Here is a 25,226-nt window from a genome sequence, read left to right as displayed (position 1 = left end):
GCTTACCTCCATCTAAATGGAATTTCTGTCAGAAAAAGCATCCTACACATATAAAATGGAGATAAAAACACATGGAGTCCCTCTGTGCTTTGAAGAGTTTTCTAAAATGCCCGTATTGCAGAATTACATTGGTGAACTACTAGTTTGTCCAGCTTTCATCTGTATGTCATTCATTTGCTAGTATTTTGAATCAGTTACTGAAATTAAGGCACAGAGACTGGAAAAGTGTTAGTTTTTGTTGATAGATTTGTCTACATAAGGACATTTGTTAACATGGCGAGGCTGATCAAGAACAAGGGAAAAAGATGAAACAGCCTTGTGGCAAAACTATCTCAACCATACTTGCATATATGTATGAAGTTTAAAAATTGGTGTGACATAGATTTTATGGAACAAAGTGTCACAGACTCATTCTAAACGATTCAGAAAACTTTGTACCTATTTCTCCTTTACATATATTATGAATAATATGGTTCTTTCTTAAAAAAACAAACAAACAAACCATGGCAGATTAATGCTTTTGAAGGCTCTTAGAGCAAGGCCTAAGTTTTCAAGAAGAGAAACAAAATTTACATCAGATTCCAGCTCCTGAGAGAATCTAAACATCATTTCAGTAATAAATAAATTAATAAATAAATAAAATCAACAAGTGTTCCTCTCATTTTTTATTCTTTTAACAGTGGTTTATCAATTTACATGTTCTTTTCATGCAATATTTTAAAATTAAGACTTAATTTTCCACCTGTAACCCTTTTCACTTTGCTAGAATTCAGACATAAACATAAAGGAAAGGCACTCAAATTTTTAATCCTTTACACAACTTCCAGTTTTACTTAAACATTATAGAAAATACAGAAATATCCTAGAATCAGATGAATGATAAAATGGTTTGGATTGGAAGGGACCTTAAAGTTCATCTAGTTACAACCCCCTGCCATGGGCAGGGACACCTTCCACTAAACCAGGTTGCTCAAAGCCCCATCCAACCTGTCCTTGAACACTTCCAGATAGGGGGCAGAGTGGGCATCTATATACTAAATATACTAATGAAACCCAACATGTATTAATGGAAATGTCAATTTCCTTATTCCTATTCTATCTGAAGTATTAAGTATTTTGGGTAATTTTAAATATCAGGAAAAAAAAAACCCTGTTCAGTGACTCAAATGCTCACAAACCAAAATATTTCCATCTTTAGCTTATATTAAATTTGATTTCTTTGTTGCTTGAAATAACTTCTGAATCAATGCAGGTTGGAGAGCTCAATAGAATCCCTGGATGTTTTAATCATGTCTTTGATGACATAAAGCTCAGGGTGCAAGAGGGACGTCAGATGAAAGGGAGCAGGACTGCAGGGTCTCAACAAAATGTTCATTAGAGGAAGATTTCCTTTTGTCAGTGTGAGAAAGTAGAAAAACACTGTCAGATCTGTGGGTCAGATGTCACCCATCAAAGGAGACTGTGATCAGAGGGCAATTCTTCTTCCAGTGATTTAGACTGTAGCCCCACCTGAAAGATGAAGATTGAACATTCAATGTGTCCATGATGGATGCTCTTTGCCAGGTTTTTGGGCTTTATTTGCCTCAGTTCTGGTAAGACAACAGGCAGGAACCTCATATCTCCAGATATGTATAGACAGCCCTCCCCATTTTTTCTAACTTCACATTTCCAGAGTTACATGGGATTACTGACCTGACGCTTTACTTAAACCACGGCCATTCAGACAAAGGAAAATAAGAAACTGTTGGGACCCTGATGGCACAAACATCTGTTTGTGATGATAGCCTTCACAGTACTGACCAATCTATCCCAGGGCATCTCAGGCCATGCTCTGGCTGGATCTCCCCTTCCCAAGCTTTACCCCAGCACCTAGGAAGCAGTGGCTGCACAGAGCCCACCATGGCATCTCCAGGCTGAGTCTTTCTGAATCACATGGGGATTCCATATCTCTCAGTAATGCCTGTGAAGCTGTACACACCTCCTGTGTCTCACTCATGTCATAATTGTTAGTCCCATTATAGAACAAATAAGGTGAATTAAAGGTTTGAATTGACCTCTATGGCAAGGGCAGGATGCCCACCAGGCCAAAGCTGAAATGGGGGCCCCAGCCAGAAGGTACATGGGGTGCCCCAGGTGAGGCGCAAACAGAGCCACAATAGTCAGTTACCTCTGTGGTGGCAGATACTTCACATCATGTAATTTTCTTCATAAAGAGACTTACATCCAATTTCTGACCACATTATGGCTTCCTATACTTGTCCTTGATGAAGAACATTAAAATTACCACTCTCTCTTACCACAGAGGGTTTTTAGGATGAGATTTTCAAATGCCCTCAGCCCTGAGCTTTTTCTGCTCCCACTGAAATTGTCTGTAAAATTCACATCTACCCCACCACTAAATCATCATGGAAAGCGGGAAACTGATTTGGTCTTACCCTGTGGTTTGAAACAAAGTTTCTTGTTCTTGTAAGCAGAGTAGGCTGCTATGGATCCAACAACCAGTATTACAAAAGCAGAAATTATAGGAGATGTAACTCCAGCTATTAATCCTGAATCTGTAGAAAAAGTAAAGAGTTCTTTTTCAGAGACATCAAAATGGTTTCACTTACGTGTATTCTCTACTAAGGTATGCTTTTGCCAAACTATGAGAATTGTTTGGTGAAACATTAGAAATTCATTAAATAGAATTAAGTAGAATATTAGAAATCATGTTACATTACAGATGGTGTGAAAAAAGTGTCTTAAAGCCTAATGTAGTGTATGTATTACTTTTATAAGACTAACATTTTATGATGATATAAAAAAATTAAAGAATACATTATTTACTATACCCGTGTTTCCTCCATGATTGAAATTGTGCTCCTCTTCTCCTGGAATAGAGGGTGAAATTTCATCAAGAAATGTGCTTTATCTTGTTTTGACAACAAAGTCTTTACTCAGTGAAGTGTCATTTCATACAGGAGGTGAAAGGGGGCAGCTCATCAGGACTTTGAGAGAGGAGCTCCCTTTCCAGTCCTAACTGCAGCTGCACTGGCTGAAGGAATAACCATCCATCCCCCTGACAATTTTTGGAGACTATTATCCTCTAAAAACAGGATAATACTTAACAGCCTACATCAAGCTGATTTCACAGGCTGATTTAGCATAAGATCATAGGCACCGTTCATCTGCTTGCAGTTCTCAGCAGAAGATCCTTGCTTGTGGACTGTCCTAGCTGAATTCAAAGGGATAAATCCTGCAGGGTTCTGGCATATGCCAGAAAGCTACAAAATGTTTAGGAATATAAGCTAGAGTTCAGACTCAAAGTCATGGCTTGTGGAGAAGGACAATCAGTCTAAATAAAAACAGCAGTGTCTTGTCCTACACCTTCAGTGACAGACTATTGCTAAAGCGAAAGTGGCCAGTTCTGAGTTACAAGTATTAGGGAGAAGCTGCAAGAAGAATTAGCAAATACTACCTGTTATGTGTGGTGGTAAAGGCTTCCCATCAAGGAGATCTGAGTCATCAAAACCTCCTGCAAGATAAAGATTAGGATTTCTATTGCAAAATGTCTGAACTCTGGTAACCCCTTCTGCTCCCTTGTCTGGTCCTTTTGCAGTGTTCTGGGGACGGCTGAGGGACTTTTGAAATTCCAGCTTTGACATGATGGGTGGATCAAGGGTCTTCCACTGAATGGTCACCTATTCAAATTCACCTGAACGCTGGAGTACTAAAACTGTTGCTGCTCTGCCTTTCTGCATCTGTATTGGCACCTGTGGGATGTGTGGGCTTGGGCTGTCAGAGGCACAAATCCTTGTACAATATGGACATCTCAGATCTCAGCAGTTCCTGGAGCAGGAAGCCAGTGGAACCTTTCCAGGAAGACCTGCATAAGGACTCCAGAAGGGCCTGATCATAGTTCACAACTACAATCATACCAGAAGTAATTATGGGATACATGGTGGTAGCTGGGATAGGTCTCCCACTTCCACTTCAATTAAGTGTGTGTCTGGGACCACACTCGAAAGCAATACAGGCTTACATCCACCTCCCCAGTCCCACGGCCATCTCAGATGCATATCTCAGTATAGATTTGAACGTAGGCTTACCAATGCCCTGTGGCTAGATGTCAAATTTGAACCTTAGCGTGGCTCAGTGTAGACATATCCAAACCAAAAAGGCAAGCAAGATGAGTGTTAGTCTCATGCCGCTTAGGAGTCAGTGTCCCACATTTTGGGCAGACCACTAAAGCTTTATGGTACCAACACTAAAACTCGGGAAAACTTTCCAAACACTGTGTCAGGAACAGTGACAACAAAAGGCAGATGGAGGGAAGTGGTGATAAAAATTATTAACAAAGAAATAAGAAAGTAAACTATTCAAAATATTTACTCAGAATAGCTCATTGTGCTAGGATTTCTTAGAAGAAAATATTCTTACCAGAAATACCATGGCTCCCTGGTCGTGGTGGAAGAGGTGGGTATAAAGGTTTTCTTGAGATGTCACCTACTGATAATTAATATTGTTAGATGGTTGGAGAGGCAAAACAGAAAGCTGTAAATAAAGAGCATGATAACCTGAGATTTTATGCCTATTTTTAATTTGTCCTCCTGTGAGTTAACAAAAGGATCTTGAAACCAGTTAAGAAGTCTCAAGCAACATATCAACAAATAGGTGGCTACTATAACTGGTTAGAAAGTGAAAACAGAGCATTTGCAAAATTAAAATGACACAAGAATTCATAAAACTATTGAAGGAGAGTATTTCCTGTGTTTCTGGTAAGTGCTAGCATTGTTTAATGCTGACATCTGGGAAGCACAGTGTGTTATTGTAGGTGTCAGGGGTGCAGTTAGCAGAGCTGACAGAGAAGCTGGTGTTCCAAGCTGGGCAGGAGACAACAGGTTATCTCTGTATCAGCAGGTATCAATAAGATTTGCAGATTAGTTTCATCTAACGTATTCTGAATTTATCTAGCGCACGATGAATTTTCTACTCTTGAACAGTGCAAAATGAACTCAGACTTGAGCTTTGTTGCTTAGGACTTTGTGCTGGTATTTGGCCTTAATTTTTACAAAAGGTATTATAAAGAGATGCATCGGATAGAGAGAGAGATCTGATAACTAATAGCAGTTTCCAGACTGGACTAAAAGTGATGGTGTAGCAAGAGCTGGCTCAGGTCTAAACCTGACAAAGTTAACATCCAGGGCTGTTACTCTGTGTATCCATACTGGGTCCTTTTTGCTGTCCTTTCCTCAGCCAGTTCAGTCACATATTAAACTGTTCTCAGAGCCAGACAGTGAATTTAGCTCCGAATAAATTAAAACTAGGTCACAGAAATAAATACCAGTTTCCCTTCCTCTCCTTGAATCTTTCTTTCTCCTTCAATACATGCCACATGCCCTTTTATCATGTTTTCTTCTTGCCCAGCTGCTAAATGCAATGCTTCTGTTTGGGAGTACTATTTAGATTCTGATTCAGTAAATTATTTAGATACATGCTTAACTTCGTGTGAGTTCATCCTGCTGCAGTCAATAGATTTTAGGTAGAGTCTTAAAGCTTTGCTGAATCAGACTATGCCCAATTAACTATATTCAAAAGAAGAAGAGACTTGTTCTCTTCCAGGTCTCTGTGTAACAAACCAAGACTCACCAGTGCACAAAAGCAGAAAACTACTGATCCCATTATTCATTATTTTTATGGTGCTGCAGCACTTATTCAGTCTTCTCTAATTATAAGAAGATATATTTTATATCTGATATTTTATATCAGAACTATTGATAGTGAGGTAGATGTCATTAATCCTATTATACTCTGTATGAATATCAATTAAGAAGCTGAACTGAAAATGGAGCAAATAAATAGAAATAAAGGAAAATATCAATTGCCATTCTCTGAATTAAAAGGTGGGTTTTAGTAAAGATACTTAAGATATTCATTAACAATTGAATCAACACCCACCCTCTTATAACAGCACTCATTAAAAACTTGCAGGAATGGAACAATTAGTACAGGCAGGAAGAAATGACAATATAAACATAAGAATTAGAAAGAAAATTAGATTCAGCTTTATGAAGTGCAGGCTAATATGTCATTCAAACACAGGTATGAAAAGCCCCAGGAGAACCTGGAAATTTGAAAACCATGGAAATGGGAAAGAATAGTGTAAATAGTATGATTCTCTAAGACTGAAACATGAGTAAACCAAACCACTGCAACTGGAATCATAATTCAGAGGATCTGTGCTGAGAAGTAATTCTTTTGGGTAGCCTTGATTCAAGTGGAATGCAAAAATTCCCCAAGTCAAGGATTTCCCATACCTACACAGCTCAGCACAGCACCATGAATTCTTCCTACATCAGGTCTGGATGTTATAGAAACACTTGGAAGTGGCAGCGTGTTACAACAGCTTGAGTGCTTCAAGCTTTAGCTGTATTGTGCCATCAACGCTCATCTCTAATACATTCCTTCCTGCATTTCTGATTTGTGATCAGCAGAGCTACAACAAGCTCATGCCTCCCTCTATCCACTGTTACCTCTGATTGCTGACCTTAGACTCATTTTTGGCAGCCGAAGGAATGACTGCCATCACCTGATTTCTTCTACCTGCTGTCAGAGGCCACCACCCTGAACGGTGCTGCACAGCTGAATGGGCAGCACATCCTCTCCCCAGCCATGACTGTGGCAGCCTGGCATGGTAAAGTAAACCAGAGCTGACTTCAGCACACACAGGTAGCCAGCCTGCAAGGTCCCATTGCTAGCAACCAAACACAGCCCATCCTGCTGGCCCCACTCTGCGTGATGGCCTCTGCCAAAAGGGCCTGCATGTACAGGAGTTGTAATGACTCACACTACCACAGTTCTGCCTCCAATCACTAAATTTCTTTTCACAAATCAGGCAGACTTCTGAAAAAGACTATAGAAAAAAGCCTTCATTATATTGAGAAAAGAAGACAATACTCACCCCCACCAAGAGCATCTCCTAAGTGCAGATCGTTGTCTAAAAATGAAAAGGAGGAAGATGTAGAGAAGTGCGTTACACACCATTCTTGAAGGAAGTGAAATGTCAGTTTTAGTAGAAAATGTACAACTGAATGAAAAGCAACTTTTTCAGGTCAGACCCACAAATGCAAATAAGGCATTACACTTTTCTTGAAAACTCTTATAGAATTTAATATTTGTCCACACAGTAACTGAAAAATGAAACAATATTTTCTACTCAAAATACAAAAGATTTTTGCCTGCTTTAAATAAGCTCAGAATAAATATCATAATGGAAGTAAGATCAATAACTCTTTAATATGTCTGCAAATGCATAAATGAAATTTGCCATGTTAAAATATTAAAATATCTTTTTTAAATATACTTAAGTATTAACAATGATGTCTGTTGTTAAAATTTGTGTATGCATGTTTGGCTTAAGTCCGATTTGTAGAACTGCAAAAACTGACTATTCATTTCAGAACGAACACTGGGAAGTAATAAACCTACTTGGGGAGCGAGATTGAATCAACTAATTTTTGTAAGGGTCGTGGTGACATAAAAAGTTTTGCTTCAAGCAATCTTATGTGATAGTTTGGCTGGGAGACTGCTTTTCTTTGGCTGAGCTATAAAGGTTTTCACATATATTTCGATGTTGGCATGTGCATGTTACTCAGTGAACAAACAGGCTATGACTATTCCCCCAGCACTGTACGTGTGTTCCACTGTACCTGGGATGGAACTTCCATTCAGTGAACAGTTTGTTTATGAGCTGGAGATGCATAAACAAGAGGAACTCCATTTCAACATGCTGGTGTGGGTACGACTATGTGGGTGACATGGTAGGGTGTGTATGGAATGACGGTGAGCTCTGAAAGGTCACTGAGTGATAGGCAGAAATATGTTAGATGAATGTCATAACTCCAAGAATCCCTTTCCTTCTCATTATAAATGTGGAGTGGTAGAATGAATCAGAAGAAAAGAGATGGCAAAATCTACGTAAATTTTTATACCGATGCTTCTTGCCTCAGAAAATTAGATAGACACTCAACTGGGGTTTTTTTTTCCATTATAATTGTGCCGGAACTCCCAAAACCCAGTAAAATCCATCCAAATACAACACCAAGCAGAACTCTGCCTTCTTGTGTTCTTTATATCCAGAGGGAGTGGGAAGCTGATTTTGAACAGTATCTAGTCTCAGTTATGCAACAACTTCTAAATGTTTTGATGTCACCAGGAAATCTGGCAGGAAAATAATCAAATTCATACTACATGACTGGGCTTTTTCTTGTCAGGTATTGCTGCTGTCTATATGTGGCCAGCAGAAAGTTGCATTTCAAAAATACCTTTACCTGTCAAATGCTAACAATAAGAAGCAATAAACTGCAAACTGGGTTCAATTTATTGTCAAGATGAAGAAGTTAGATAAAGTGTAGGGTTCTGCTCTGGAAGGTTCATGCAGAGATTTGTTTCAGAAATTGTCAGGCTGCTATGAAATACAAATGGAAATGCACATGTCTGTAGGGACCAGAAAAACAGTTGAGCAAAGGGTTAAAAGAACAGACAATAAAGGTCACCCTTCCCAGCTGTAAAATTGAGGAATGTGTCGTGTCTGTCAAAACCACCAGGCCTGTGCTCTGATGACAGCACAGATGACTTGTCATCAGAGGAAAAGCAGAAGGGCACTCTAAAGCCAAAGGTAGCAGCATACCACCTATTCCACTACCTCTCCTTTTCACCCACCCACAATATAGATATAGTCTGTGTACCCCAAATAAGCAAAAACACCAGGCAGCAACCTGGCCTAGGGTTCAGAGTGCTGAAGTAAACAAGATTATGAAGCAAATGACCTCTAGTTGGTGACTCTTAAGAGGTGTAAAATATCTGTACATAAACCAGCCTGTGATTTCTGATCTAGAATAACCAAAGAGACGGCATAAGTATTCAGTAGCTAGCATGCTACACATGACACTCAACAGACCACCTAAGCACACACATCTTGGCGCTCATGCGTATGTGGGTTTGAGCATATGGCTGAATTAAATCAATGGCAGCAAGAATGTGAGTGGGTAGCTTTTTTAGATTTTGTAAATAAACATCACCTTCTACTAAATTTTGTGTTGAATGTTGTTACACTAGATGGCAAGCGCCTACAGGAGAGCTTCATCTCAGGCAGAGGTGTGTGGGAAGTGATGCCTGGAGGACACAGCCTCGACAGTAAATTGCTTCAGCTGAGCCAAAATCATCATCTCAGCCAGCCTCATTTCTCAATGATACTGGCTGAATGAGACATAGAGGAAACCCTGAGGTTAAGAAGCAGCATTAGGCAGATACTAAGATATACTTTTGTATTATATTTCTGCACTCTCAAATCCAATAATTGATTTTTAGCACTTTTTTTTTTTAATAGTTTTAATTGTTTTTACACTCCCTGTAATCCTCTTCAGTGCTGAAAGAGATCCTGACATGGGCTGGAAAACATGGAGTTCTTCATTCCCAAGAATCAGTGAAGTTGACTCAGGTAGGTAATCATCTCATAGTCATACCTCTAACAGATTTTAAAGTCCCTAAAAATCAAATTCTTTTCACCTGACTGAGGCAGCTTCACTGTAGATACTGGCATCTCCAGCTTACCTGCAAACACAACTGAGGACAGTGTTTTAGGGCACAATTCAAGTAACCTACTTGAAATGTCTGTAGTAGGATAAGAACAAATCCGCATTTAGAGTGATATGACCATCCCTAGACATGCTGATTTCTCTCCACTGACTTTGAAGGAAGTCAGGACAGTAAGCTCAGTGGCTTAGTAGTATTTTACAACTGACACTTCTAACCTAGGCCAAACAAAGATTTCCTTTGAAAAACTAAGAGGGAAGGAAAAATGCAACCTTCACAGGATTTAGCAGCTGCCACATTCACAAAAAGCTGCTCATTTATTCAAAGAGTGAGCCAGAGAATCATGTGAGAATGTAACTGCTTTCATATACCTAAAGACTTACTGCAACTTTTATCCAGAAAAAGACTGACACTGTTGTGTGGGCTAAAGTTATCCTGCATCTCCCAATTCAGGCATTTTGTTTGATAGCCAGAAATTCTTTCAATATAATTTGGATGAAAACTCTGTTATCATTAAATTCCGTCACAACTGGATGTGTGGTTTTCTTCTTGTCTGGAGTTTGTTGTTGGTTTTTTTTTTAACAATAATGAGGTTAATTGAAAATCATCATTCTCAGGACTGCAGCTATAAACCTTTTGGTTCTCTCCACTGTTCAGAACTTTTTTTCCTTTCCGACATAGGTCTTTGTAGTGATCAATACTAGGTAATATTAAGCAAATACATGGGGAGAAGAAAGAATACCCAGATACCTTCTGATTCTTTTCCAAGTCCATTATCAAGCACATGAATATTTATGCTAAAAGACAATGGAGAAAAGAGTGGAAGAACAGTTACCCATGTTTGGCAACAGTTGCCCAGGGAGTTAAATACAGGCTGGAAAAGCATGAAGATTTTCAGGAAATAAAATGCCTTCACTGGCCAGTTACACTCTAAAGCCTTACTGGAAGCAGCATGTCCTTCCTTACTGGAAGAGATGTAATTGGTAATTGTCAAAATAACCCTCTTACTTTACACATAGAAGACAGTTTGTATTCACAAATGATCTCAGCTATGGCACTTTAGCAGATATGATCAAGAATCTCATGGGAGACAGTTTCTACCTATCTAAAATAAGTTATGACCAGTTTTGTCTTCATTACTTACTCAGCACAGGCCTTGTCGGTCTTCTGATCACTATAGGCTTCCTGGTAATTATGTCATCTGTGGGACACAATGATATACCAATAAACAATAACAGCCTAATCTTTTTCAATTTCACGAAAGAAGGTATCTGCAAATCTAGACAGCTTCATTCATTAAACCTTTATGTATCACAGCAGAAGCCAAAAATTAAGGGATATGTTTTCAAAGCCTTTCTTGTTTGTTTGCTTTAAAGAATTTTTCAATTTTATGAAAGAAACATTGAACTCTAGCGTTTCTCAGTTCTTTGTATCTTTAACTTCAGTAGTAGCTACTTCATACTCCAGTCTTCAAGGAAAAGGACTTAAGTTATATTACTGGGTCTAAATGCCATGGTAAAATAAGAATAGGAGTTTTACCTACCTGGGTGATCAAGAGCATCAGCTAAATCAAAATCACGTTGACCTAGGAGGAAAGTGACAGAAGGAAAGAGACTAAGTCAGAGGGCAGGTTCCATGACCTTCAGGTCTGAGGGCTCTGGACAAAGCCAGAACACCAGTAAGAAACAAAACAAAAACCCATCCAAACAGGAGCAGGCACAGAGCAAGATGTCAGTTGTTGTCCCAGCACCGTGTAGTCCTGAACGACCATGAGAAATGGGCTGATCTAATGCAAAGAAACTACTTGTTTAGGTAGTGCAATGAGGTGCTGTTCTCTTCTGTTATCCATGTTCAGCGGCTGTGCAAACATGCCTTTGAAGAACACAGGTTGCCTGTTACAGGGCACAGGGTCACAAGGTCTATTGCTGGGAGACTGCTGAAAGTAGCATTCAGCACGGTACTTGCAAACTAGAATCATTAGGTGAGAATTTTTAATGTCTTCATTATTGTTTTACTAGCTCAGCTTTACTAGCAAGTCTGCCTTGTGATCACTTGTAACATGAATCAATTCTTTCTTATAACTCTTCCTGTAACACGTGCCAGCAAGTAAAAGCTATAAAGATGTATTTACCTAATTTATTTTCTACTGTACCATAAAAAAACTGAAAGTGGAGAAAAGAGCCCTTCCTGTCCTGTGTTAGGTGACAATGATGTCACTAAATGTCACAGGGGGGCAACTAGCATCCTGACATTTGAAGTTAGCAGGCAAATGAAACTGGAAAATATTCAAAATGTATAAACTAAAATATATGATTTTGAAATAAACAAACACAGCTATTCATGTGAATTTTACTTTCCACTCTCTACAATCTGCCACTTTCCCTTTAATAACCAGCCTTCCTGAAACATCTCTTTGCAGAGTACATACCCATTCATTTTCATCCAGGCTGAAATTTCATCATCCTCGTGTTTGCACACCAAATACAAGATTAGCCTGTACAAACCCACAAAAAGTCACAGTGTGCCATGGCTTCCCTAAGCAGAAATGTTTTACTGTGCTCTATCGAGTAAGCCTCTTGATCAGGGTCTGTTTATTATCCCATCTAAGTGGCTTAATACCTAATTCTTCAATAAAGTGTTTTTCTTGGTAAGGCTTGAACACTTCACAGCAAGGGTTATAGAATGGCTTGGGTTGCAAGGGACCTTAAAGGTCATTGGGTTCCAGCCCCCAAGAAAGGCATCATTGCTCAAGAAGGGAAACTGAGGAACAGAGAGAGGCTGTCAGAGGTTCTCCAGCAACGCTCTGAGTTCAGCTCAGCCCTGACAGGTGCTGTCTGTCTTCATGGCATCTTCGCACTAATCACTGTTCCTGATTAATAGCTCTCACCTGTGTCAGAGAGCCCCTGGGAAGATTAATCGTCAGTGGCAAAACACTGTGTCAGCTTCAAATAACAATCAGTGTGGGAGCATAAAGTGGGAATGTCTTGATTCCTGTGAGGATTTTCATGTAAGTCTGTGAACTTAATTATAGCTGATGTCTTACAGAAAGGCTAAAACAAGGCTGGAATGCAGAATAGTGAATGACTTTAAAAGCAAAACTGTCCCTATAAAACATTATGACAAGCCTGTGCTTGGAAGGGAAAAGCAGATAACAGAGTAAGGCTTTCCCTGTAATGTTAGCAGTGTAGCATTTCATCTCTTATACAATTGAACTGATCTTAGAGTGCCAGCTCATCCAACAATCTCTCCTTCCCCTGCCCTGGCTGCTCAGCCAACCTTGCCAAGTCCAGTAACCTTTGGACTGGGTCCTTAGCTGCGTTGCTAGTTTGATCTATATTCCCCTACTTGCAGGATGACGTCATGGCATTGCCTCTACTAATCTGGTCAAATTATATTTCTCTGAAGCATTTTTTTCAGTGCCAGCAACATGAGAAGTTTGACTGTCCTTTGGGTTTGTCCTCTGGATAAATCTTCATTCTTCATAGGCATCCCGAGCGCTGACAGAGGTTATCTGACCTGAGCCCTGCTGCTGCAGGGCACAGCTGGCAGGGCTCAAACCATTGCTCATCAGAGTGAGTCATGAGAAATCATTCTGTAACACTAAGGAGCTGTTGGCCAGACCAGCTCCTTTGTGGCAGGTCCTGACATGCAGGAAGTAACGATATGGAAAGCAGCTACAGAGGTCCTAGAGCTGCAAAGAGAATGTGACAAGTTTGTCTTGTGAAGGAAGACTCTGGAAAAATTCCAGGTAAAATATTTCTTTGAAGTTAGGGAAAAGAAAAAATAAATAAATAGGAAGAACCTCATCAAAAGATACTATGGAATTCAAGCAAGATGACACAGATGCTCCCAATTATATGAGAACCAAAGCAAAATAGCAGACTGAAACAGTTACTAATATCTGCCCTTCTGTATGATACCAACATTTCCCTCTCCTATTGTGTGTCATGTCTGCTCTGTTATCAAACAGATGAGAAAAGACAAGAGGTGATGTTTTAAGCCTGCAAAGGAGAAACAGAAGACAACTACAGGATTTTTAAGAATAGAAAAAAAGAAGCCTGAAAATCTGCAGGAATTATTCAGATTGGTTTGAGGTTTTTTAATCATATCTGATGATAAACCAAATAATAAAACCTCCCAGACACCAGCACAGAATGACTGACTGGGAGTAAGACAGGAATCTACACTGAAATCTGTTTGGTTGTGTAAATATAAACCTTGACAGATGGGCAAATTGTCTGTTGACATCTGTGCACCATGGTAAATGATATTCCAATAAACCAAAAGATTCCTTGGACTTCCATCCCAGCTTCTTCTGGTAATAACGTCAAACAACCGCAAGGAGTAAGATTTTGTGGAGCTGAATTTTAAATGCTCATTACCATTGCACCTAGACATTTAAAGAATGTAATTTGGGAGGATAACAGATGGTTAAATAGCTGAACAGCCCAGATTTCATCCACAAAATGGTGGGTCTACAAACAAAAACACATTTAGAGGCTCAGAGAATATTTAGCTCAATAGGAACTGGATACTTCAGGGAACTGTGAAGATGAATGACAATGGAAATAAATCAGTTAAGCTGTTTCACAGAACAAACAGACTGAAAGAAATTAATTTTCCACAAACAAAAATGGCCCTTTCTTTCCTTGGATGAGCTTCCATAATAGAAACAGCTGGAAACTTATGAAAATGAGAATGAAAGGAATTTCAGTGAGGAGAAAACAGCTTTGTTCCTTTGGGGGTTTTATTTGTTTGGGGTTTTTTTGTGTGCAGTTTTTGTTGGTTTGTGTGTGTGTGTGTGTGTGTGTGTGTGTGTGTGTGTTTAGTCTTGGTTGGTTGGGGTTTTTTGTTGTTTTGGGTTTGGGGTTTCTTTTTATTTGGTTTATTTTTTTTTAACCTGGATAAAGTTATTAAGAAGTTTAGCTATGCAGGAGGCATTATCTCAGAGTTATCTGTTATTACTGCTTTGGGCTGGTATGCTATTTCTTGACAACACTTCCAGCCTTTCTTCTGGGAGTATCCCTGTTTTTACAAAGAAATGGAACTATTGCAGTGGTGTTTTTTCTTGGGTGGTCCACCATGATTCACAGCAGAGAATCTGAATAATGTTTATATGCTCCTGCCTGACATCACAGAGCAGTCCTTATCTACAAATAAGAAAGCACTAAACTAAGAAAGCAAGCCTTCCAGATGAATACACAGTTTGTATGGCAAAAGGACCTCTTTTAATCATGCTTATACTAGCTGCTCAAACACAAGGAACTAAACTACCAGCAGGATTTCTGCTGGCACTGCCAGCCTTATTTGGGATGTAATTCCCTCATCCCCACCCAACCGCCAGTAAAAAACTGTGTAGTAGACCTGGCCTACATAGCTAACAGTAGACCTCTGTAGCAGCCAGTCAGGGGAAAATAGACTCCATAAAGCCAAACATCAAAACATGGTAGTTTAAATGTCAAAGTTGCTAGATTTCTTTTTACAGGCATGATTTTTCCAGGTAGGATGTTTGCTTTCACTAATGCCCATACTTTCTATAAGGCTGTATAATACCATGTGTGGAAGCCCAGTGACATAAAATCCTTGTTAGTCTAATTGTTCTACTATGGAGACTATTATGGTTGCTCTTTGTTGCAGAGATCCTAAGCCAGCTTTTAATAAGTTTCTTTGAATATGAGACACATCCTGCTGAAGCATCATGGAAGTGAGGCTGTCCCACCCCACCAAAGCAGCACTCTACAAAGTCATGTCCTCAGGCATGTGTGCATTTAATGTCCACAAACTTTTTACAACATTAGTTTTCTGAAAACGCGTCCCACATACCCAGTCACTAAAATGCCTACAGCAGCATCTTTGTCTATGGTTTAATTTGTGACCTAAATGTTAAATGGATCCATCACCCTTTACCCGTGTAGCTGACTGATGACAAGGGCCTGAGGTCCCACAGTTTTTGAGGAGTATTTATGAGGAAGAAGGCTAGATTCTGCAGGTGGATGTCACCTATTCACCATTACAAATGTAGTCAAAAGTTTTCTGACGAAAGGCTACTGTGGCAACACTGCAATTTTACAATCTCTGTAAGTAGGCTCAGTCCTGCACTGGATAAAGATGAACACAGTTTGTGGCCATTAAAATGACCCACATTTAAATAGGGCATCATGAATATTGCTAAATAAGAGTCAGGTTATGAGACAAATGAAATTAACTTCTGATGCATTTAATATGCATAGTCTGGTATTAAGAATGAAACTAAGATCCATGAGAAAATGTGTTTCTATGTGTATATACATGTGTGGACATACATCTTAAATGTATATATGCACATGTGTGTTAGATAAATCCTTTTTTCATTAACATGATTAAATTATGGGCTTTGAGGGCATTAAGACTACCTGTGTTACAAATAAATTAGAAGCAACTAACTCAGAAATGTGAGCTAGATAGAAAGGAAAAATAAATTGAATTTACATTATTTTAAAACAAGACCAAAAATATCCCTTCAGTGTGATTAAATATGAATTGCTTTGTGAATACAATGAGCTTAAATCATTATGAAGCTGGCAGAGACTGAGGAAGAAGTGAGTGACTCACAAATGAGACCAAAAATTTTCTGAAAAGGAAGAATATGTTGCCAAAGCCACTCATGGGACCCAGTTTATGTTCTTTTTTTAGCTGAAATGGTAAGTTATTCTTTGCAGAGATCATTTCTGATTATTATACAGTCATGAGACATACTTCCCTGTAATGAGAAAATGGAATGTTTCCTCCCAGGTATGTGATTCAGAACATACCCATTTATTGGTTCAACTTTATTCAGGAACTCTGTTTGTTTAAAGGAAATTACTCATGTAAGAAAAGTTGTGGGAGAACATAAAGGCTTATACCCTAGAGTGGACATTTTGGACAAAATCTCGAGCAGGTACTATTTCTTTGATGTAATACACTCATGATCCATATTTCCTGATGAGGCTACTGTAGTTTTCCTTTCTATCATGGCCCTTTCATCCCATAAACAATGACTGCCATTACAGACCATTGATGTTAGGATGGAAACTGAGTTTGCTTTAAAATCTGTAATTAGCATCCAAGTTCCAGTCTGTAGACCACAGCATATGGACCTGATAATTGGCTTCGTGGTTTTTGTTAGGCCACTTCTGTTTACAGTTTGAATTCAAGGGAAATGAAAAGGTCTCCCTCACTTATTCATACAAGAACACATTTAAATAATCACCAGCAAATAAGATGCACTAATAAAGCAGGAGTGGCAGTACTGCTTTAGGTCTGTGCAGCATAGTTTCATCCAACATGAAAGAAAATCTTCTAGTTCTGTGGTGTTTGCTTTGCTGTGGACAAACAATAGCTGTTCAAAGGTAGCTGTCATTCTTTATGATGTGATATGTCCTGCATACATAAAATAGAGTATACATAATTTTCTATGTTTTGCTTCAGAATGAGTGCAGAAGAAGCTGTTGTATGCTGTAAAACTACAGGCAGAGCAAAAAAGTAGGGCTCTCCCATAAAGCAGCACCATTCATCTGAGCGCCTCAGGTTTTCAGCTTTGTGTCACAAGGAAGCAGAGATCAGGCCATGGCATGGGCTGCTCACCCAGAGCTTCAACCTGTTCCTGCATGGTTCAGGAAGCTGTCTACCCCTTTTCAGCCACTTGGTCTGAGAGTGTCAGGCTTAACAATGGTCACGTTCCATGAGAACTGTACATGAGATAGGTTCAAATGAGAGACCAAGATGAGTGTTCCTCCTAAAGCCCTATATTGTGTGGCACAAGCAGCAGCTGCTCTCACAATGACCACTCACTGCCTAAGTACCAGCTGGCTAATCCAAGCTGTCCCAGATGGTGGGGTAGCGACAACAGAGGGAGCTGAAGATAATGCAGAAGGTCAGGGAGATGCCAGGCTTTGCTATTTCTGTTGCTCACAATTGTTCCTCTTCCCTGCATCATCCCAACTACACTGGTAAAATACGTGCAAAATACCTTTGGTTATGAGTAGACAGATGTCAGTAGGGCTATTCTGCAACTTAACATTGGGTTGAATTTGTTTCAGAGATTCTGTTGTATAACTAATCTGTGCCCCCTGAGGTCAGCATAGGCCATCAGCATAATTATTTACATTTCTTCCAAAGGGGTTAGTAATCTGCCAAGTCAAACGGGACGTTTGGGGCATTTCACATTCTTTGCTTGTATGTTGAAGACGCAAGACAAAAAAGAAGCAAGGCCTCCATCTTCTATCTTTCATACCATCAAGAATATGTTTTCTAGAAAACAATAATGCTGGAAGGAGTTGCCGGACATCAGCAAGCAGTTCTGCTCAGCCACAGGTCCCTGTGGAGTCTTAGGAGCCACCTCCCATCTCATTTGAACTACATGAGAGAAGCAACCAGGCTCCCTTCACAGAGCTGAAGAAGCCTTTGCACATGCCACCAGTGTGCACAAAGAATCCTCTTTGAATGACCCTGAGCAGAGGGTGATTGAGCATCAGCTGGTATCTGAACTTCAAAAGCAGGAGACTCAGAAGAGGATCTGGTGGCACAGACTTCAGAGGAAACAGAGATCAAGAGTCTTGGCATGCAGAATGCTCTGCAGATCTGGGTTGGATTTCTGAACAAAGAGCCAGCCTTCTTTTGTTACCATTATGCTCAAGAAGCAAAATGTTCTGTATGATCTTTGCAAACAAAAATACCTATCTTGTATCTCAATTTCTGCTCCTTGCTGGTGGTAACCTGATAGAGTTAGAGTTGATAGTTACAGTTTTGATGTGGTATAGATTGTGATCTGGGAGATCGTGTTGTCATTAACTCCGAACTGTTCCTGGTGTGGAGTGTGTACCCCTGGTTCCTCCACCACTAGATGTAAGACCTGGGACATAAGGAAGGACTTTGATTTAATTTGTCTGCTAATCTCAATGCCTACTCTGGGCTTTGTTTTCATTTGATCTGGAGCATTGTTGCCCTTTGAAAATATATCGGTGTGATTTAGCTTTTAAAAGAAATTCCCCAGGAATTAAAAAATGTGTTGATTTCAGGCAAAGCTCAGACAGTGGAAGTGGGAGTGTTATATTTTCATAACCCATGCATGCCCTTTCTTTCAACTGGGATAGCCTACTTGGCGTTATGAGATACTGTACTACAGATGAGATTTTAGATAGTATTTTCCCACAACATTCACACATGTCAACCCCTTGTGGAAACAAAGGAAGACTAATCAAAACAATCTGTATCTCCTCCTAACCACGAGGCAAAATGCCACAGAAAGGCATATTTTTATTAGTTTTTAATATTGAAAGAATTATGGCATTTATTTGTTTACTTACTACCCAATGGAAAAGGATTGACAAATCACTGCTGCAAACAATGGAGATATGCACACTGAAAACAGGCAGTCTGAGCACTGTTACCAGTCTTGCAATGTGGCAGCAGTGTATGAAAAGTGAACTCGAGAAAGTGAGTAACTGCACCAGTTATAAGCTCTTCCCAAGCCCTGGTGTTGCAACAGTTCTACTGCTGCTACAGATGATAGCAGCTCTGGTATTGGGAGTGAAATAGTTTTGGCACCCAGCAACAGAAGAACTCATTGTCTGACATATACCTTCTGATACCGTGAGTGCTTCAGCACGTACACAAAGGACCTCACATGGGGTGACAGCAAGGACTGAAGCTTGATGGAGCAGTATCAGAAAAACAGGACTGTGTTTTTCATCTATCTTATTCTGTCTTTTAACTCTAGTGAAAGCTACTTTATTCATAAAACTGTCACATAATGTCTCACATCCAAACAGGTCTGTAATTTTCTCCCATAAAGTGCCCAGCTAATTAACCAAGAATACAATTCATTTTGAGTTATTACAACATCTTTGTAAGCCTCAGCTGGACAGTAGTACATGGTTTACTAGTTAGCAATAAATGCTGTTCCCTTTACCTGTGTAGCATGTAATACCTCATGAAGTAAACTTAATATGTCTTAAACATCATCAACCTTTGCACTGTCTTTGTTACTGACTAAACATGTGATCTATTGTTTGATCTTGAAGACCATGGGTGTATAGGTTTTATCTCTATTGGGAACCTGAAGGGCATTTCTGAGCAGTCATGTCTGAGGGAGAGTCTCAGTTGCTTTCCAGCTGTGTAGGAAGCAGAGAGCCCTTTGCACAGCTGTCCCACTGCAGGTATGCACACAGATGTACAGCCCAAACAGGAGCTACAGTATGTGTCAGACAGCTGCATTATCTCAGTTACTGGGGGGCTAGGACCTAAACTGCGTCTTACCACACTGCATGTAGGCCAAGCTGCAGTAACCAACATGGGGTGTTAGCATGAACTTCAGTGGAAGAAGTTTCTATGAGGTTTCTTTCATTTGGATTAGTCTAGAAGACACTCAGAAAACTAGCTGTAGGAGCTCAGCTTACATGGGGGATCTCATGTAACCTGCCTAAGCTTGGAAATAAAAGCCAGTGAATGTAGGTAAAAGTGTGGAAGACTGCAGCGAGCATGTAAGTTTCTGAACTGCATCAGGTCTCACTTTTCTTGTGCAATGTGGTCTTTGGGTATGTCACGTTTCTGTTGAGATGTGCCTGTCAAGGCCATCTAGCCAACTAACTGAAGATAGCAGGACATAAAAGAAATGCTAGATGGTAAGAGAAATGATGCAGTGTGCTCTAGCTGTGGTGGTACAGTAGATTCTAGAAGTTAGAACAGTTAAAGGTTAGGTAAGAATTAGGACTGCGTATACAAAGATGAATCATGTCACAGACATTCCCATCATAAGGACTTAGACCAGCTTTTTACCAGCACGGCCAGCCCTTCCTCATATCATGTCTTAATTGGGACTGAGAAGTGATTCCTGAAAATGTCCCCTGAAACATGGAGGGGTATACTCTTTGATGATAAAATTCAGTGACTGTTGCCATAGACTTATAATAATTCATTTTGCTTTTTAAAGTGGCTTAAATAGTTTCCACAGTTGCAAGACTGCCCGAAGCCCACAACGTCTTTCAGCAATGATTCCTTCCCCAAAGCAGTGCCTGAACTGGCTCTAAATTATCACATGTAGAAGGCAAGAACGGTTAGGCTGACTATCCTTGTAATTAAAATGCTAGAGTGTAGGGCAATTGGGTTGCCCATGCTCAGATTGTTTGAACAGAAATATTCAACACAAGACAATCCTCCAGAACAAGAAAGTCTGCATACCAGTGGTGAGAGACCATGTGAGTCACTGCTGTTCACAACATATTGCAGGGCAGCCCAGCACAGTCCTACTGCTCTGCTGTTTCTCCACCACGTTACTTGCTGAAGACCTCTAAATAATTCCTTATTTGTGAAAATGGAACTTGGGCACTAATTTAAGGCAAGTTTTTTCTCTGCCCATCACTGCAAGGTCTCCCAGGGACTGCATTTAAATCGGGGGTGGTGGGAGGAGGAGCAGCAGCAGCTATGTTGGAACTAGCGGTTAGCGAATGACTTCTTGCTGCAGTCAAACACTGCACTGCAAGTTTCTGAAATAATGCTAATGTACAAAAAAGAAAAGATTACAAGTACACTACGTAGCACATGCACACAAGGATGATCCTATTTGGTCTGATAGCCAAAAAAGCTTTACAGAATGTTTTGCTAAAAGAAAATTGCATTTGAATATAGAAAAATGACTCAGTGTGAAAGGACTACATTTTCCCAGCTGCTATTCATTCATCAAAAATATATACAAAGTATATTCAATTCTTCATTAACCCTGCATGAAACAAAGAAAGTATGCTTGTGTGTGGAGTTTCTATATTCAGGAATGTGTTGGCTAAGGTAAATAAATTATTAATTTATAATTACTAAAGGATGAGCACCAGTATGCAGGTATGAGCATCCTTTAAACTGAATCAGAATTTGTTTTTACAATATAACTAACATATTTCAATAACTAAGAAGAGCTGTATAAACATGAAGTAAATAGTTGACTAAGGATCTGTTTGGGAACTTCAAACTCCCTTGGAACCTCTCATTTTACAGCTTTCATTTTAAAAGTTGATACTCAGCTCTAAGCTTGTCAGTAATTTTAGGGCAGCAACACTACAGAGGAAATAAGAAATTATAACAAATAAACAGACTCCAACTAGCACAGCTGTTATGAGCAATCATCCAGAAGATACGTATCTCCTTAGAAACTGCAGAAGTACTTATCTAAACACTCTTGAATGCTTCTCGTGAAACGAGTAACAAAAATAATGTCAGCAAGCATTTCTAAATAAACAAACTTTTTTTTAGGGGTTAGGGTTTAAGTTTTTGTTGTGTTTATTTCATTTTAATAATCATGCCCTAGAAATAAGCCAAGGTGAAGGTCACTTACCTCTTACATAGACTAGAAGAAAGCCAAGGCACAGAAGAAGGATACTTTTGAGTTTCCCCATTGTCTTCTATGCAGTGCCTTGATTGTCTTTTTTCCAAGCAATGATGGTAGATGTTGCAACTGCAGCGCCAAGGTTTGAGGGAGACACTTGGAATCAGCGGCTCTGTCCAAAGAGTTCTCTCACCATCACACCCAAACACCACAGAAGTCCCTAAAACCTCTTCTAGTACAAGACAAGCAACAAAAGCAAACAACCCCGCTATGGCCAAGCTGTGAGCAGCACCGTAGGTGCTCCCCGCCCTCTAAGAAATCTATTTATCACCCAGGCAGGGAGCGTGGATTGCTGGAGAACCAGCGGCAGCACCCAATGAGGAGGGAGCCGTCGTGCTCTGAATCCACCTCCTTCCCGGAGGGAAAGCCAACCTGTTTGACATCCTCGCCTTCAAAGCAGGGTGTGGTGCTGCGGGAGCTCAAGCAGCATGTGAGAGGAGACTGGCCTCCTCTGAAGTGTAGTTGGAAGAAAAATCTCTCAGATAGATTCTGTCCTCAAAGTGCTGCTTCCCTGCTCAGGTGTTGGCTGAGCAACAGCTGATCATAAAGGCAATCTTGTCAGAGTCCTAACTGCTCACTCGAGTCTCCATGCTGGGGAAATGGAGGCCAAGAACCTGCTTTGCAGAGACCTGGGAATTGTCTGCAGGAGGAAGACAAAAAAGTTATATTTTATAAACTTTTAAAAAGTGATACTGCACTACCGAGGTATGCTCACCACCTCGGCAGATGCTTGCCTCCAGTAGATAACATTGTTTGTCGTGATTTTTCCATTGATCTAGATATATTTTTAAACATAAATATCCTACATGGAGAGAGATCTCAGTGCCGAGTGTCAGAGCACAAAGCTTTGGGAAATGAACAAGTATCATCCATCCATCCATGAACATAGTTTAAAATCACTGACGTGATTTAAATTCAGTTTTGTCATAGCCTCTCTCTAGCAAATACCTATGTCAAGAGACACTTGTCTCTTGAACTGGATTGACGCTGTCACACCAGCTCCCAGCACCGAGGAGAGTGGTGTGTGTCCTCCCTTTTGCTGGGGGTTAAAATGCGGGGGGGGGGCAGAAAACACTGTTCTGACTAGGGCTGGAAATACACTGAGGACTCTGCTACCATGAGTGGCCAATCTGTACACTTGCAATGTTGCTGAGTGACTCAGTCTGATGTGGAGCACAGGCTGGCCTCAATTGCACTTCATTTCAGTTACCTAGAACATACAGTGCACGTGCTGAATTCATGCTTTGATGCCAACTACAAAAAACTGACGCAACAACATAAACTGGACTGATAGAACCTGGTGATACTGGATCTTCAAGAAGCTTCTAGTCCAAGTAGGTCAGATTTGAACACCACCCCCCCCCACACCCCCCCCCCAACAAATCTGAACCAGCAGAATGGTTTATAAAGGCCTGGTTTACTGCATTGCATGGCTTAACTATTTACACTAGCAGTAGAAGCTCTAAAGCTCAAATTACGTACCATCATTCTCCTTGTCAGGGCCAATTCCTCAATCTCAGACAAGTTAAGGACATTTAGGTTTAAGAGGTGACTGTCAGCCAGTTAAAACAAGAACTATAACATGACACAAGCAATCCCATAAACCCACTGTTTGTTTTTTCCCAGAATAACAAAAGCAGGCACACATGTGCTAATCTTCGTATCAGTGATGAATTTGCCTGAAGGGAGCAGGAAAGTTACCAAGGCTATGTACTAGAACCAGGCAAGTCCAAGCAACTCAGAAATGCTCAGTAGCATTTGTTCTTGTAAATGAAACGATGTGTTATCTCACCTGCCTGCTGATACTAGCTCATTGGGATATGGCACGTTCTTAAGTTTGAAGATGATGTACCCCTTGTCTAGCTCTTCTGAAGCCAGATACTAAAGAAAAACAATGGGAAGGTGGCACAGAAAGAAGTGGACCTAGCATTGGAGTCCGGATGTCTTGAATGCCTGTCCCACTTCTGTTCTTGGGGACATTACAGGACTTTCTTAATCTCAGCTCCCTCTGTCAAAGATGTGCAACAGCCTGGCCAAGATAGCAAGTAAACAATATATATTGAAAACAAATATAAGGCCTTACACCTGAGCATAAATTACAGTTTTATCACTTTAAGGAACTACTGACCCATGTTTTTCAATTTAAAGGGAAAACAACATTCTGCCTAATTTTTATCTGACAAGGTGGATGACTTGCTGAATTCGTTTTACTTGTTCTTTCAAAAAAAAAAAAAAAGCCCTTGTATTTAAAAAACAGCAAATGGGTGGAGTGTCTGTCTGTCCTTTGCACCCATCAGGCCTCTTTTAGATTAGACAAGCTGAAAGAGAAGGACAGTCACAACTCACCACAGTAGCAGCCCCATCCTTCCTGTGGGTACAGGTTAGACATTGCTCTCTTTGTCATGAGAGACCTGCTGTATGAGTCTATCGGAGATGAAAGAATCAAATTATACACTAGAGCTGCTAGGGAAAGCCACTAATATCCTATAGTATTCATCTTCTGTCATAAGAATTGAAGTATTTTAATTAAAATATTGAAACATCCAGTAATATTAGACATTAATTTAAATATAAACCAAATACATGAGTGACTCAGTGATAGAAGTTCTTGGCAACAGAATAATACAACTACTATATGCTAGCTAAAACTTCAGCGTTTTTTCACAAGCAGGTGGAGGAACATGATTTTTAGTATTTTATTCTCGTGGTTCTTAAAGCACTCCAAATGTAGGGGTTTGAAAACCCTGTACTTCTGCTTCATTCAAGTCCTTTTCCTATTCCTAATCATCTCTTCCCCTTCTTTCAAATGTGTCTTTTATATCTGTGTAAAAGAAAAGAGCAAGGAGAAATTCTTTTCAGTTTATGAAAAGGTTAGGGTTTGTTTCATAATCTTGTCAGGTGGAGAATACTCAAAGAATAGTACAGTTTAGATGTTGGCCTAAAATAACTAGCAAGAAAAACCCCAAAATGCACAACTGGGAGCACAATTCAGCGCAAGGTACACTGAATGCTGAGTGCACTAAATAGTTTTCTTTAGCATTTAGAATTTGGCATAGACATCAGAATGAGCATGAATAGGAGCTACAGGAAAAAGCTGCAAAATCTTATGCTTAAGAATTGCCTGCTTTCATTTCCACAGCCCAGTGAATTAATTTGGGTAAGTTTGGATAAGTATTTGACAGGGACATCACATTTGAAAACCATCAAAACATTTTTCAAGCAGTCCTTTTCACTGCTGTTCAGGATGAACTAAACTGCC

General features: G+C 39.9%; 1 protein-coding gene across 1 annotated transcript; it reads right to left on the bottom strand.

Annotated features, from left to right (window-relative positions):
* Window positions 1–1,251: 1,251 nt before the first annotated feature.
* Window positions 1,252–22,594, bottom strand: XG (Xg glycoprotein (Xg blood group)). Its single transcript, XM_057411874.1, has 9 exons — window positions 21,917–22,594; window positions 11,117–11,158; window positions 10,718–10,774; window positions 6,941–6,976; window positions 4,420–4,485; window positions 3,458–3,514; window positions 2,832–2,870; window positions 2,436–2,555; window positions 1,252–1,509 (listed from the first exon to the last, which is right to left on the bottom strand). The coding sequence occupies exons 1-9, from the start codon at window positions 21,975–21,977 to the stop codon at window positions 1,493–1,495; spliced, it is 495 nt and encodes a 164-aa protein (XP_057267857.1). The 5' UTR covers window positions 21,978–22,594; the 3' UTR covers window positions 1,252–1,492.
* Window positions 22,595–25,226: the final 2,632 nt, after the last annotated feature.

Source organism: Pezoporus wallicus, unplaced genomic scaffold (assembly GCF_028554395.1).
Source record: "Pezoporus wallicus isolate ANWC-B61680 ecotype Strahan unplaced genomic scaffold, APGP_CSIRO_Pwel_v1 contig_2372, whole genome shotgun sequence".
In the NCBI taxonomy this organism is placed as follows: Eukaryota; Metazoa; Chordata; class Aves; order Psittaciformes; family Psittacidae; genus Pezoporus; species Pezoporus wallicus.
This window is presented reverse-complemented; position numbering and strand designations above follow the sequence as displayed.

What these genes read in the sequence shown, in the direction of transcription:
- XG (XM_057411874.1), bottom strand. Translation starts at nt 21,977, where the DNA reads ATGGGGAAACTCAAAAGTATCCTTCTTCTGTGCCTTGGCTTTCTTCTA. An exon ending in TTTACCACCACACATAACAG is followed by an intron (nt 2,871 to 3,457) that starts GTAGTATTTGCT and finishes CCTCTATTCCAG; the next exon opens with GAGAAGAGGAGCACAATTTC. An exon ending in CAATCATGGAGGAAACACGG is followed by an intron (nt 2,556 to 2,831) that starts GTATAGTAAATA and finishes CTTTTTCTACAG; the next exon opens with ATTCAGGATTAATAGCTGGA.